At 39.8% G+C, this 15,540-nt stretch overlaps 1 protein-coding gene across 5 annotated transcripts in view; it reads left to right on the forward strand.

Annotated features, from left to right (window-relative positions):
* Positions 1 to 15,540, forward strand: part of LOC140476882 (intermembrane lipid transfer protein VPS13B-like) — a 957,534-nt gene that overhangs the window by 636,455 nt on the left and 305,539 nt on the right. For 3 of the 5 annotated variants that reach the window (XM_072569768.1, XM_072569769.1, XM_072569771.1), the window contains exons 26-29: positions 681 to 852; positions 2,705 to 2,819; positions 8,986 to 9,127; positions 10,710 to 11,118. In XM_072569768.1, the coding sequence (XP_072425869.1) occupies positions 681 to 852; positions 2,705 to 2,819; positions 8,986 to 9,127; positions 10,710 to 11,118 (838 nt within the window). Of the gene's footprint in view, positions 1 to 680; positions 853 to 2,704; positions 2,820 to 7,531; positions 7,599 to 8,985; positions 9,128 to 10,709; positions 11,119 to 15,540 lie in introns of those variants that run through there. The other 2 variants (XR_011960620.1, XM_072569770.1) reach the window with 2 other exon arrangements.

Consider the following 15,540-nt stretch of genomic DNA (forward strand, 5'->3'; position numbering starts at 1 on the left):
ATAGTCCCAGATTTTGCATTAGTGGTGCTGGAAGAGCACAGCAGTTCAGGCAACATCCAAGGAGCTTCGAAATCGATGTTTCGGGCAAAAGCCCACCTCTGTAGTCCCAGTACCAATCTCTGATAGACCCCACTCAATGCCTTTCTCCAGCCTGAGGAAAAAAAACAATTCTCTCATCACTACTTTCTGGATTCCTCTCACTCAACCAATTTCATTTCCATGCAGCTACTTTCCTGTTAATTCATGGGTTAAACCCATAAAAATAAATGATTGTCTAATCATTATCCCATTGAATTTTATTGAGGCTTTACTGTATGCAAATTGACTGAATTGTTTCCTACATTAAAACAGTGGCTACTATTCAATTAGCTGTAAAGTGCTTTGGGATGTTCTGAGGTCATGAGAAATTCTATAGAAAAGTTAGTCTTCTCCTGCTTTTGAACAGATTTGATGGAAACCGAAGCTGCCAAATTTATAACTTTATTCTTCCTCCCTGCTGATCCATCACTTAAATGCATTCTGATGTAATGCACTATTATTTCTCGTTGGGTTCCATCTGTGGGTATCTCTAAGTCTTGGAAACTTGTGGTTTAGTTGTGGATAGTATTTGGAAGTGTCATATATGATTATTTCATCCTACAGCTGTAGTACAAATTGTTGTGTTTGAATGTTTTCCATAGGGCGATTCAGTCCAAATGGTGGATGAAAGTCCCTTCGCTGACTCGTCCACACTGGAACAGAAAACTAGTAATATTGGTGGAACCACAGGATGTATCAGTTTATGGATGCAGTGGATGTTGCCTAAAGTTACTGTTAACTTGTTTGCTCAGGAACCAAGCAGTAAAGGCACAGGTGAGAAATATAAATTACTGCATCTATGAATGGGGAATGAATAAACCCCTTAACCCCATTATAAGTACACTTTTCAAAGGAATTCCTCTTTCTCACAGAAATGTAAGTATTAAAACTGTGAACATGTGATCAGTGTCCTTAAAGGCAGTTTTTAACAATAAGGGTGACAGTGAATTGGCAGGCTCTTTTACTGCTTGGGTGGCTTTCCTTTTCAATAATCTCAGAATACTTTAACAAGTTCCAACGCTGAAAGGACATAATGTTTTTGCCTGGCTCCTCTCTATGGTAGCATCTGTATCTTACTTGGAAGAGGAGAAGCTCAGTGAAGTTCAAGTGTCTGTTCACAGGGACAAAAACTAAAGAAACACTATGACTGCTGTAAACATATTGAGCAACATTAGAAAATATCTGGGAACAAATAATCTTTCTTCGTGTCATTCAGGAAATGATGCATTATTAAATGTTTTCAAATTCGGTCAGTGGAAGGAAGGAGATATTTTCTGAATGTAGATGTATAATTGGGGCATTTTCCAAGGATATTCAACATGTACTATTTTGTATTAAAATTCCAACCATGCAAAATGGACAGACAGGTAAAGATTAGATGACCCATCACATACAAAAGGGTCAGAAGTCAAATGACACCAGGTTATAGTCCAACAGGTTTATTTGAAATCAGAAGCTTTCGGATGCTGCTCCTTTGTCAGGTCTACCCCAGTCCAACACTGGCACCTCCCCATCATATAATAATTGGAGCATCATAACTAGATGTTTCCTTCCTTCCACCCTCCTTGCTTCTATGCCCTGCGTAAGTTGGTCTATATAATCTCCTGTGAAAAGACAAAAGCATCAGGATGCTTAAAGTAACAAACATATTTGGGTATATTCTTCTCCAACCCTCTCAAATTATCAACACTAATTCAGGAGATCACATGGCGTCAATATTCTCCATAAGATTCTAAGCTGCTTTGTTCTGTTGACTTTGTCTGGCAATCATTTATTTCAGAAATGGGTTATAATTGATTAAAAAGCCTTATTGTTTGGGATAAACCTTCAAAATCTATTGACATTTTCAGCAGAAACTGCTTTTGTGCATGTTCATTGGTGTCACCTTTTTCCCAGTATGCTGCATTCCATGCATCAATGGATCTCAATGGAGTTTAAAAAGATGACGTGAGATCTCATTGAAACTTATGGAATACTGAGAGGCATGTATAGAGAGCACATTGGGAAGATATTTCCACGTAAGGCCTGAAGGTTACAGCCTTAGGGTGAAGGTGAGGTGTGAACTGAGTTAAGGAGGAATTTCTTCAGCTCGAGGTTGGTGAATCTGTGGGATTCATTGCCACAGAAGGCTGTGGAAGCCAAGTCATTAACTGCATTTAAATCAGAGATAGATAGGTTCTTGATGAGTTAGGGGGTCCAGAGGTTACTGGCTGAAAGCAGGGGAATGGGTAGGAGGGACATGTCAAATGAGGAGGAGACTCGATTGGCCAAATGGCCTAATTGTATTCCTGTATTTTATGGATCTCCATCTCTGCCTGACCTGTGTTGCCCTAACACGTTCCACACCGGTCAATTGTACCCAATCCATTATAGCTGCAATCCGTTTTCCCCTCTGCTGAGCGTGAAGAATCACAAAGACAAAATTCCTAGAGTGGAATCTCTGCTTCTTAAAAACCTGTTGCCTGTATGTGTTTTTGGAACTTTGCATCATGTTGAAACAGTGTTTTAATTTTTCAGACCCCTGGTAGATGTCCAGCTAATTAATATCTCACTAATCTTTTTAAAGGTTATTTCTGAAACTTTGTAACTTTTTTCAGTTAATAAATTTCTTCAATTACAATTTCAGGTATTTGTGTTGTTGGTGAACTTGAGGACTTGAGTGCTTCAGTTGATATTCAAGATGTTTACACAAAGGTGAAGTGCAAAATAGGCAGCTTCAATATTGATCACTACAGGAGCAGGTAAAATAATTATGTCCTTAATGTGTATACTGTCATTTTGTGGAATGAGCAAAGTGAAAATATTCACTTTTAGTGATGCATTGATAAAAATGTTTTATCCAAAATACAATTTGAATGTACAAGCATATGAATCAAAACCAGTATTAGGTCAGTAAATCTCTTGGGCCTATTCCACATTCAATAAGGTCAAGATTGATTTGATTACTCCATATTCCTGCCAACCCTTTATAACCTTTCACTCCGTTGCTTATCAGAAACCCGATCAGAAATATTCAAAGACTCTGCTTCCACTACCTTTTTAGGAGGAGCGTTCCAAAGTCATGGTCCCTGAGAAAAATATTATTTTCATCTCTATCATAAAAGGCTCACTTCTTATTTTTAAATAGTGACCCAGTTCGAGATTTCCCTCAAGAAGAAACACATGTACCCTATTAAGTCCTCTCAATATCTTACTTGTTTCAAGGGCTTTTGCCCGAAACGTCGATTTCGAAGCTACTTGGATGCTGCCTGAACTGCTGTGCTCTTCCAGCACCACTAATCCAGAATCAATCTCTTAAATTGCCTAATGATAACACTCCATTCCAGGATTTAGTCCAGTAAACGTTCTCTGAACTGCATTTAGTGCCTTTATATCCTTACTTTCAAGCAAAAGTGGGCGGCACGGTGGCACAGTGGTTAGCACTGCTGCCTCACAGCGCCAGAGACCCAGGTTCAATTCCCGCCTCAGGCGACTGACTGTGTGGAGTTTGCACGTTCTCCCCGTGTCTGCGTGGGTTTCCTCTGGGTGCTCCGGTTTCCTCCCACAGTCCAAAAGATGTGCAGGTCAGGTGAATTGGCCATGCTAAATTGCCCGTAGTGTTAGGTAAGGGGTAGATGTAGATGTAGGGGTAGGGGTATGGGTGGGTTACGCTTCGGCGGGGTGGTGTGGACTTGTTGGGCCGAAGGGCCTGTTTCCACACTGTAAGTAATCTAATCTAATCTAATCTATCTAATCAAAAGGACCGGTAAAATGCACAGTCATCCAAATATGCTCTCAGTGATGCTCTGCATAACTGGTTTAATTTCCCCACTTTTGAAATCAATTCCTCTCACAGTAAACATTCTATTTGCTGACCTAATTCTTGCTTTACCTCCATGATAGTCTGTTGTAATTCACGCACTCACACTGCCAGATCCCTCTGTATTGCTTAACTTGTTGACCTCACATCATTCATATCATCATTCTTCTTTCTCACGGAGTTTATAATATGATGCCTTCTTAGGTTGGCGCATTATCTGCCTTGATGAAGTCACCCAGGGTGAATATCCTCTTACCCCTGAAATGGTATTCATGGCCTGATCACCTGTGGAGTTACAAAAGTGCTCTTTGTCCGGGATGCAGGCACAGATACAGTCCATTGACATGTATGATCTCGATAACAGGCCTTGCATCAAGTAACAGTTACAGGAAGATGAGTTGCTTAGAGGCTGAAAACTTAATTGACCATGTTAGCCTGTTGCTTACTGCAAAGCCTACTCTGAGCTTGTGATAGTTTTCAGTGCTCTTTCCATGCTAGTAGAAGATGCAAATATGCTCACAAATTGAGCCTGCATCAGCTAATATAATTTCTTGTAGAGTAGCATTGTCAGCACTGAATGTGTAGATCTGACACATGAGCAAGGAAGGTGCCTTGCGTACACTTGCTAAGGAAACTAGACATTGTTCACATCAGAGTTCATAGTCCTCATACTCCAGCTTCTGAGCTGAAAAACAATTTGTCCTTGTTTGCTTTGTCAGCCATGCATTATTTTAGGAGCTGCAGACTTGTCTAGCATCTGTATTCCCTACTGCTCTCAACCTTGTAGCCTGGTTTCCTGATTGGGTCCTGGTTGGTTGTAGGAAATTGCTAACCAGCTAATCCAAGAAAAACACCAACTGACATTCTCCTTGTTTCCTCCAGGTGCTCCAGCTTCCTCCCACAATCCAAAAAGATGTGCAGTTCAGGTGAATTGGCCATGCTAAATTGCCCATAGTGTTAGGTGCATTAGTCAAGAATAAATATAGGGTAGGGGAATAGGTTTGGGTAGGTTAATATTTGGAAGGTCGGTGTGGACTTGTTGGGCTGAAGGGCCTGTTTCCATAATGTAGGGAATCTAATCTAATTTTAACTGACTCATGGGACTCCAAGCCACATTTTGTGCCAGATTTCTGTGCCTTTAACTCTTGATTCTTTATTAATTCATTCTTGGAATGTGGGTGTCACGGGCTCAGCCAGCATTCATTTCTCATCTATAGTTGTCCTTGAGAAAATGTTGGTGAGCTACCCACTCTTGAAGCCACTGTATTTATGTGGCTATTCCAGTTCAGTTTCAGGCCAGTGGTGAACCCCAGGATGTTGATAATTAAGTCCAGGGTGAAACAATATCAAAACTTATCTTTATAACAGCACAACATCTTGCTTCATTTCTCGTGCAAATATAAAACAAAACATGAAAAATAATTATGTTTCAAATCCTTACTCTGAAAAAATAGTTTTAATAAAATGTTTATATCTTATACCTTCAGAGTACTTAAGTGGAGTAATAGAAAGGATGACATTCAGGAAATATGGATGTGGAAACAGTTTAGGAATAGATATAAAGTGATAAATTACTTGTGGGAGTTCTGTCTAAATCATCTAGCAGTGACCACGTGATAGGGTGGAATGTAAAGGAAGAAGCAATGGAAGCTCATAGATGTAGGTTTGCTCACTGAGCTGGAAGGTTCATTCTCAGATGTTTCATCATCATACTAGGTAACATCTTTAGTGAGCCTCCAGATGAAGTACTAGTGGTGTAGCCAGCTTTCTTTATATGCTTGGGTTTTCTTGGGTTGGTGAAATGGTATGTTGGATCTTTTGTCACTGTAGAGAATACAAGTAAGATCCCAGAAGCAGGGATATATCAGGAAATTGAAGGGGAGGAGGAACTCAGGAAAATTAAAATCACTGCAGGAATGGGGCTGAAAAATTGTTGGAGTTGTTGGCAGACATATGCTAGGGTCCTAATGGAGTTTGTCCTCGAGTTTTAAAATAAATGGTTAGTAAGATAGTTGATGCATTGGTTTTAATTTTCCTCACTCCCTAGGATGGGGTAAGGTTTCATGAGACTGGGAGAAGGCAAATGCTATTCCTTTACTCAGAAAGGGAGGGAGTCACAAAGCAGGAAATTACAGGCCAATTCGCTTAACATCTATCAGAGGGAAAATATTAGAAGCAATAATTAAAGAGGTTATAGCAGGACACTTGAATCAATTCAGGGTAATCTAATAGAGCCAACATGGCTTTCTGAAAGGGAAGTTGTGTTTTTCCAATCTTCTGGAGTTCTATGAGGAGGTCATTCATGCTGGGGAAGGGGGTGAATGCACTGTACCCAGATTTCCAGAAGGCATCTAATGAAGTGCCATTTCAAAGATTATTGCAGAAAACAAAATCTCTTAGTGTATAGGCAAAAATAAACAATTGGCTGGCTAGCAGGAAGTGAGCAGTAACGGCAGTGTCATTGGAATAGTAATCCAGAACACCAGGCTAATGCTGTGAGAACCTTGGTTTGAACCTCACCATGGCCAACCAATAGTGAAATTTAAAAAGAAAATCTGGAATTGAAAAGCTAAACTAATGGTGACCATGTAACCATTTCTGATGTTACCAGTTTCGATGTTTCCTCGTGAGACAGAATCTTGAGAGTCGCCCATTTAAAATTGAATTGGCTTAAGAGCAGGCTCAAGAGGCCAAATGGCCTTTTGTTCTTTGTTCATATGTGTGTATGTACGGTAAATAACTCAACAATCCTTTTCTCTTCAAACTTGGGTTCTGCCCTCACCAGCACTCTGGTGGCTAATCAGAGATCAGTCCCTTTGTCCAACTGGCGCAATAACATCTGCTGTAGGTCTTATTCTCCCAAATCCCTCATTCTGACTGTCTGACTGAGCCTGGGCAGGAGCATGATCACTTGTCTCCTCCATTCTATGCAGGTGTTCAAACTTGCACCTCACTTTCAAAGCGAGTGCCTGTCTCCATAACAATTGCAGATTGCCTGGGTTTTATAGTTGAGGCAGGTTTACTATGAAGTCACGCTGGCTTGTTTCAGCAGATTTAGTAAGACATTACATTTCTCTCCCCCATTTTGTACTGGATCAAATTATATGGTTTAAAACATAACTTGTCTTCTAATGTCCAGCGGTCATAACAATGGAAGAAAAAGGACCTAAGGTACTCTTGAATGGGAGCCTAATATGCTTGGTCCAGCTGTTCCCAATACTCTTAACCCCATTTGATTGGCCTGGATTTGACTCCCAAATGCAATCTCACAAAACACGTCTGTTGATGTCATAGTCTAGATACGGCTGGAATGATAACTCATGTTTGCTCAGAAAATATAGTTTTGAAACAGTTACATTTTTTTTTGCAGCATGAACACATTCATTCTAATTGTGTGACTAAAATAATAAATGTTTCTAAACATTAGAAATCTGTGGAAGTGATGATGCTAGTTTATTAATAAAAATAAGAAACCTTGTATGAAAGTTAGATTCTTATGGGAATTGCCATGATACGTCTGTCTTTTGGTATGATAAAAATACATGCTTACTGAATTTTAGGGGAGTATGTGTTCGGTGTAGTTTTTAAATTGTATAAGTCTATAAAAATCACACAATTACTTAGACTAGACAAGGCAGGCATTCTGTTTTCCAGGCCAGGTGAAGGCTGGCACACAGGACAATTTGATGGACTGCTTCTACAATGCAAAGAAAAACCTGGGGTGAGACTCTCATAGTGAATAAGTCATGGCAGATTTCTAAATCTTCACGTTGAATTATGCACTACTTCTAGTTTTTAATACAGAATGTGAAGACAATGGTTACAAGGACTGAGCAATTTCACAGGGATTGTGGTTAGATTTGAAACTTTCACATGATTCACAAGAACTTGTGAAAGGATACAGTAAAAAATGCTGTTTCATTCCTTAGTTCATCTTCTCCAATAGTAACTGTGTTTTGTTGCAAAGAAAATCAAGCAAAACTTTCAAATATCCATCTGTCATGATTATTGAACAAAATGTCCTCATGAGGCTCATTGGATGAGATTTTTCTTTCTTTGACTTTTTTCCATCATCTGAAGAGTGTTTGATTGCCTTAGCCTCGGAATCTCAATTAGAATTTCAAACTTTAATGTTTTTAATGATTTCCTTTTAAAACCTAGTTATTATGGATACAAATTCAACCTCTCTTGAAATATTACTTTATTTTAAAGTTTGAATGGCAAAAAGACAAAGTGGCCAGTTTGATTCTAAACAGATGCCTGCCACATGATCTGCAAAAGTTACCCTTCATAACTAAAAGTTGTGGTTTAAAATAACTGATGGAACTAAATAGTTAATTCTAGTACATATTCCAAAGCAAAACTTGAACGATTTTAGAATCCACAGCTCAATCAGTTTATAGACCTTCTTCTAAACTTGCTGCTGTGAAAGAAATAATTTCTGGTTATGCATTCTTAATTATAATTAACAACTGTATTAACCTGGCCTGGAGTATTGTGTCTTCTTAGTAAGTCACACGATTTAACTTGTAAAAGTGTGCATCTTGAAAGGCAGCCTTTCTCTCAAGTTCGTTCTTGTAACCATGTTTTCTCATCTCTAATGGTGCTTACTGCTTATATTCCAAATCAAATAAATTTTACTTTCTACTTCCTGTTGAGTTTAAATTGGTATGTAAGGCCAACAGGAAATCTGTAAATTTCTTTTTCACATTTTGCCCATAGTTATGTGTTCCATATTGCAAACTCCTAATTCCAAAATCAAAACATGATTCAAATGACATCTGAGTAACAGCTTTGTCAATAAATACAGCAGTAGAATTTCACAGTTTTTGTCACTGTAATAATTTACTGTTGAGCAAAGTTACTCAGAATTTGATTAACTACTGGCCTCCACAGCTCTTTGGACAAACAGGCCCAGTATAGTATTCGTCACATGGTATATGGAACACATAACATGAGATCACGCAAATGATTGCACTTTGTAGCTGCATTCAGCTGCAAAACCTTCAGTATAATCAACAAATGTTTTGCTTATGGCCTTTTTATTGCTTCCACCCACCACCCCAACCCCCACTGTCTGTCCTATCGCTCTTGTCCATCACCTCAAGCCTTGGAAAAGGCCCATGGTCTCTGGGGCATTTCGGAGGTGTTGTACTTTCTTGTACTGACAAGCTGAACAGACGCACTTTGTTGGTTCGACCCCTCAGCAAGCAAGATCCTTTCAGTCATTTCTCTGGCTTCTTTCCTCCTGTAAGAAATAAGTTAAATTACTATTACTGATTTAATCTTTTTAAAAACATTTTATCTTTTTAAGTTTGATAAACTGCTTCCTTGAGTAGAACCACAACCTTGGTTTGTTAGCAGGCACAATCACAAAAAGGTTTCAGCTATCACAATGATACTATTCAAATCTGCCAGGAATGAAAGGAACATTTACATCTACATTTCATTTTCACATTGTCAGGATGTCCCAAAGTATTCTGCAGCCAATGAAGTACTTTTGAATTATAGTCACAGTCATGGTTTGGGAAGTGTAGTAGCCAATTTGTGCACAGCAAAGCCCAGAAATAGCAAGGTGATAGTAACCTAGTAATCTGGGTCAGTGATGATGTTTGAGAGATAAATATTGGCCATGATATCAGAGAGAATTCTCTAATTCTTTTTGGAAATATTAACATAGAACATTTCATGCAGCCAGCAAGAACTAACGGAGTCTCAGTTTAGTGTCACATCTGGAAGACTAGATTGTTATCTTCAATCAAATCTCATGTAGCTAAGGCTCACACAATGACTGAATGGAGATGTATAGACACACCACATCACTGATTCAGTTGACACCTTTCCCCATTCTAACCCTGTAGATCTGCAAGTTTATTTCTCTTGTGTCATTTTAATTGTCTTTTGAAAGCATTTAACGTGTGGTGCCCAGAGTTGTTCAGGGTATACCAGATGTGATCTGACCAGAGTTTTGTATAGCTGCAGTATTACCTAGTATCTAGAGCACTAGAAAGTAAAGCCAGCATTCCTTTAACTTCTGCTGGCCTGAGACAAGTCTGAGAGGCTCCTGGAGGCAAATATCACCTGAGGGGAGCACCATTCGAAATGCTGCAGGTGTCAAATGAGAGCGCAAAACATTGTAAGAAAAGGAGGGGCACAATGATCTTCCTTTAACTGGTCTCCCCAGTCTCCAAGAATAGGTCCAGTTATGAAAGCCGAACATTGCAGATGCTGACAATCCGACATTTAAAGCAGAAAATCTTGGAAATACTCAGCAGGCCTGGAAAGAGAAAGAGAAATATTTAACTACTTTAACCCTAGACCTAACCAGCAGGATTCCTACTTCACTGTTGTGTACAATGCAGCAAGGGAACAAATAAGCTGAAGGTGTGCTTAGTCAATTTAATGGAGAAGTCATACCTGTAGAGCTGAATATTCCCAGACATCTTAAAAGGAAAGCCCTTGGAACAGGTGTAGAAGTAATTCAGAAACAAAGATTCTTTCTCAGGAAATGGTATTTACAACTGGAAATGAGTAATGAAACCCATTAAAATAGGTTTTTACTCAAAGTAAATCAGTTGCAGTATTATTTGTGTTTTCATTTAAAAATATGGCCACCTGGTGCTACACAAGGAAGTAATTTGCTTGTCTATGAGACTTTGAGAATAGGTATTTACAGTTTTTATATATTTAATGCTTGCTGTTTAAAATGAGCAACTTTCAATTGGTTTTAAGATTAATAAGCATGTTTACTCTGCTACAAATGATTCCTCAGACTTGCTTGACATATGTTTGCCCAGTGTTGATATGCGGTGTACAAATTGTGATCATGCAGATGGCAGCCAAACTTTTAGAAGGTTCCCACCAGCAGCACGGATTTCTTTCTCTTACTTACACCAAAGCCGTTACGCGGAACGTCCGGCATAAGTTAACATCAAGGCCTGAGCGAGTTTCGCGTAGTCTCCACAGGGTGGCAGAAGGCATCGTGGACAGTTCTCCCCAGTACCTTCATGAGATCCTCCTCAGTGCCCAGCCATTCGACGTCGTGCTTTCCTTCCCTCTGCTACACAGTGTGGCAAAGATATTCCAGGCAAAGTTGCCAAAGAAACCGAAGGCAAAGCGAAAGTCAACGGGCCAACCTATGAGGGCCTATGGCTTAACATCACGAGAGTTACCACTTATCTATATCAACACAAGTGTTGTCAGAGTGTTTTTTCCAAAAGGAGAGGAGTCGTACAGAGGAGGTAAATATGGTGCCTTTCAAATTGTTAACATTTCTAACTCTTATGTTGCTTCACCTCTCTTATTGCTTTTACTTATGTATCTCCTTGTCATAACTGCTATGGCTAAGAAGGAAATAAGGTTTAAAACTCCACTGGATTCAAATCCTATCTCACACAGTAAGCTGAATTAAATATTGCAGACTAATAACATTTTACAGTCAGAGATGTACAGCATGGAAACAGATCCTTCGGTCCAACCCGTCCATGCCGACCAGATATCCCAACCCAATCTAGTCCCGCCTGCCAGCACCCAGCCCATATCCCTGCAAACCCTTCTGATCCATATACCCTTCCAAATGCCTCTTAAATGTTGCAATTGTACCAGCCTCCACCACTTCCTCTGGCAGCTCATTCCATACACGTACCACCCTCTGTGTGGAAAAGATGTCCCTTAGGTCCCTTTTATATCTTTCCCCTCTCACCCTAAACCTATGCTCTCTAGTTCTGGACTCCCAGACCCCAGGGAGAAGACTTTGTCTATTTACCCTATCCATGCCCCTCATAATTTTGTAAACCTCTATAAGGTCACCCCTCAGCCTCCGATGCTCCAAGGCAAACAGCCCCAGCCTGTTCAGCCTCTCCTTATAGCTTAAATCCTCCAACCCTGGCAACATCCTTGTAAATCTTTTCTGAACCCCGTCAAGTTTCACAATATCTTTCCAATAGGAAGGAGACCAGAATTGCATGCAATATTTCAACAGCAGCCTAACCAATGTCCTGTACAGCCAGAGCTCATGATGTTTCTTTATATTCACGTGCCATGCCACTAAAGATAATGCTGATTCTGTTTTCCTTCATACTTTTTCATCTGTTGGGGAATCAAGAATAAGACAGTATTAAAGCATGAGGTGCACCTTTGGAGATGTCGATTAGGATCAGTTCTCTCATGCAAAACATAGGGCTAATCTGCAAATCTCTTACCCTCCACCCTAAAAAAAACTGTGAATAAGAAGGCACCAGTCATGAAAGGAAAAGCTCACCATTAGAGAGTTTCCAATACTGATTGTCTTCTGAAGTCACCAATTTAAAATAGTATGTTCAAATATTAAACTTTAAATAAGCTCACTTGCTGATATTACATTCTTGACATTTAACTTCAATAATGTTTGGAGAGCACAAAACTTCTTTTTCTTAATATTCATCATTCAATGCTGAAATAGTAAACTAGATGGTAAACTAGATACACCAATCAGGAAAACATTTGTAATCCAAATGTGGTGAGTTATGTAAAAATAAGTATACATGTTTTTTGGCAAGGGTTTTGTTGAGATAAGATTTTGATCTGAATGTCTAATTAAATGTTTGACTCTAACAATCTCTTACACTTATCCATCATAGAAACATGGAAAAATAGGAGCAGGAGTAGACCATCATAATTGATCATCCAACTGAATAGCATGTCCCTGCTTTTCCTCCATTCCTTTCTTCCATATTAATTCCATTTTTGATTCCTTTAGCCCCAAATACTAAACCCAACTCCTAATTCCGTTCATATCTTAAATTGCTGCATCCACCTTACTTTGTTATTTAAATGTTGCTAGTCATAAAGCTCAGCAGCATAGAAAATTTCCTAATAAGACCTTAGAAGAAATCAAGGACACCTTGAGTGTTCATGGTGATTGGTTCTGAAGGAAGGGTGTTCAGCTGCAGACCCTGGTTTGCCAAGTGGAGCGAGTGTAATTGTGGACAGATTCACTGTGGAGCATCCGTGAGGCTGAGAATGTTATGGATAACCCATGTAGTGACTTGGTCACCGTACAAGTAACGGCTACACAGACAGAAAAAGATTGGGTGACCACTAGGAAAACCTGTAGGTGTGGGCAGGCAATGCAGGAATCCCCTGTGGCCATTTCTCTCTCAAACAGAAATACCGTGTTAGATACTGTTGGGTGGGGGCATTTCTGCGGCTGCGGGTGAGATGGTGTGTTGCTTCCTTGGGGCCACAGTCAAGAATGTCTCGGAGGAAAGTATGAGGCTGCAGTCAGATCAGTGGCACCATGACTGGCCTGTTGTACAACAGGGAGGGTCCATGTTTAGTGAGTAGTCATGCTAATAAGATGAGAAATAGGAAGGTAACATAGTTAAATGCATGGCTAAAGAGCTGGTATAGGAGAGTGGGATATGAATATCTAGATCATTGGGATCTCTTCCAAGGCATGTGGAAAGGACGGGTTACACTTATATTGGAGGGGCACCAAAATTCTGGCATGGAGATTTGCTGGTGCCACTCAGGAGCGTTTAAAGTCATGTGGCTGGGGTGTCAGAACCAGAGCGGTGGATCAGCATGTGAAATGTTGAAGAGAGGGAATGTTAAGAAAGAAAAGAAGAAAGAACAGGCAGGACCATGTTAATGAACAAGGTGGGATTAGCCGTCTAATGTGTATTTATTTTAATGTAAGGAGTATAACAGATAAGGCAGATGACCTTAGAGCCTGGATAAGAATATGGGACTGCGATAGGGTAGCCATTACAGAAACTTGGTTGAGAGAAGGTCCGGACTGGCAGCTCAACATTCCAGGGTTTAGATGTTTCAGGTGTGACAGAGAGGGATGTAAAACGGATGGAGGAGTTGTAGTACTGATTAAAGAGAATGTCACAGCTGTAGTAAGACAGGATGTGTTGGAGGGTTGATCCACATAGGCCATATGGGTAGAACCTAGAAATAAGAAAGATGCAATCATTATGATGGGGTTATACTATAGGCCTCTCAATAGCCAGTGATAGATGGAGGGCCAGATATGTAAGCAGATCGTCAAAAGTTGTAAAACAACATGGTGTGGCCGTGGGTGATATTAATTTCTGCAATATTGACTGGGATTCCCCATTTTTCTGGGGCTTGAATGAGGCAGAATTTGTTAGGTATATCCAGGAGAGATCGTTGAAATAATATGTAGACCGTCCAACTAAGGAAGGGACCATACTAGACCAAGTATTGGGAAATGATTCTGGCCAGGTAATTGAAGTTTCAGTCGGTTGGGAACAGTGATCAAAATTCTGTAAGTTTTAAGTTAGATGTGAAATAGGATAAGACTAGTTCTCGTGCAAAAGTGCTAAACTGGGGGAAGACTAATTACAACAGTATGAGGCAGGTACTGTAAAAATTGGATTGGAGATGGCAGTTCGAAAACCAGCTAACCAGAGTTCATGACCTGCATGTTCCTGTGAGGATGAAAGATAAGGATTATAAAGATTTGGGAACCTTGGATAATGAGAAATGTAAGTTTATTTAAAATGAAAAAGGAAGCACATGAAAATTTTAGGAAACAGAAATCAAGCAGACAGGTGTATAAAGGAAGCAGAAAATGACCTTTTTTTAAAAACAAAAGTAATAAGGGCTAGGGGTCACAAAATGTCCTTGACAAGTAAGTATAAGGAGAGTCCCATGGCATTTTTCAATGTATTCGGAGCATGGGGGTAATTTGGGAAAGATAGGTCAAGGACAGAGGAGAGAATTTACATGTGGAACCACAGGAAGTGGTTGAGGTCTTTAATGAGTACTTCACATTGGTATTCACCAAGGAGAAAGACAGATGATGATAAGTTTAGATAGGGGTCTGTAGATATTTGAAGGCATGTCAATATTAAGGAGGAGGAAGTAAGGGCGTTTTAAGGTAGGTAAGTTACCAGGGCCTGATGGAATCTATCCCAGGATAGTGAAGGAAGCAAGGGAGGAGATTACTGGGGCATGACAGCGATCTTTGTATCATCTTTAGCCACAGGCAGTGGCCCAGAAGACTGGAGACAACCCCACATTGTTTTTTTTTGTTCAAGAATGCAACAGGGATAATCCAGTAAACTATAGGCTGGTGAGCTTTACGTCATGAGAAGGGAAATTATTGGAGCAGATTCTTATGGACAGAGTTTACTTTCACTTGGAGAAGAATGGACTGATTAGGGGTAGTCAGCATAGCTTTGTGCAAGGGAGGACTTGCCTCACAAACCTGTTTGAGGTTTTTGAGAAAGTCATGAAGATGATTGATGAGAGTAAGGCGGTGGATGTTGTCTACATGGACTTTACTAAAGCATTTGACTAGGTCCCTCATGGTAGGCTGGTCCAGAAGATCACATTTCTTTGAATTTATGGTGAATTGCCTATTTGGATACAAAATTTGCTTGGCTGTCGAAGACAGAAGGTAGTTGTGGAGGGTGCTCTACTGAATGGAGGTCTGTGACTAGTGGTATTTCACAAGAATCAGTATTGGGACCTCTGTTTGTCATTTATATTAATGATTTAATTGAAAATATTGGTGGTTTGATGAGTAAATTTGCAAATGACACAAAAATTGGTGGATTGTAGATAGTGAGGAAGAATATCAAAGGATGTCGCAGCAAGTTGGGTGAGAAATGCCAAATGGAGTTTAATCTGGACAAGTGTGAGGTGAT

Source organism: Chiloscyllium punctatum, chromosome 5, assembly GCF_047496795.1.
Source record: "Chiloscyllium punctatum isolate Juve2018m chromosome 5, sChiPun1.3, whole genome shotgun sequence".
In the NCBI taxonomy this organism is placed as follows: Eukaryota; Metazoa; Chordata; class Chondrichthyes; order Orectolobiformes; family Hemiscylliidae; genus Chiloscyllium; species Chiloscyllium punctatum.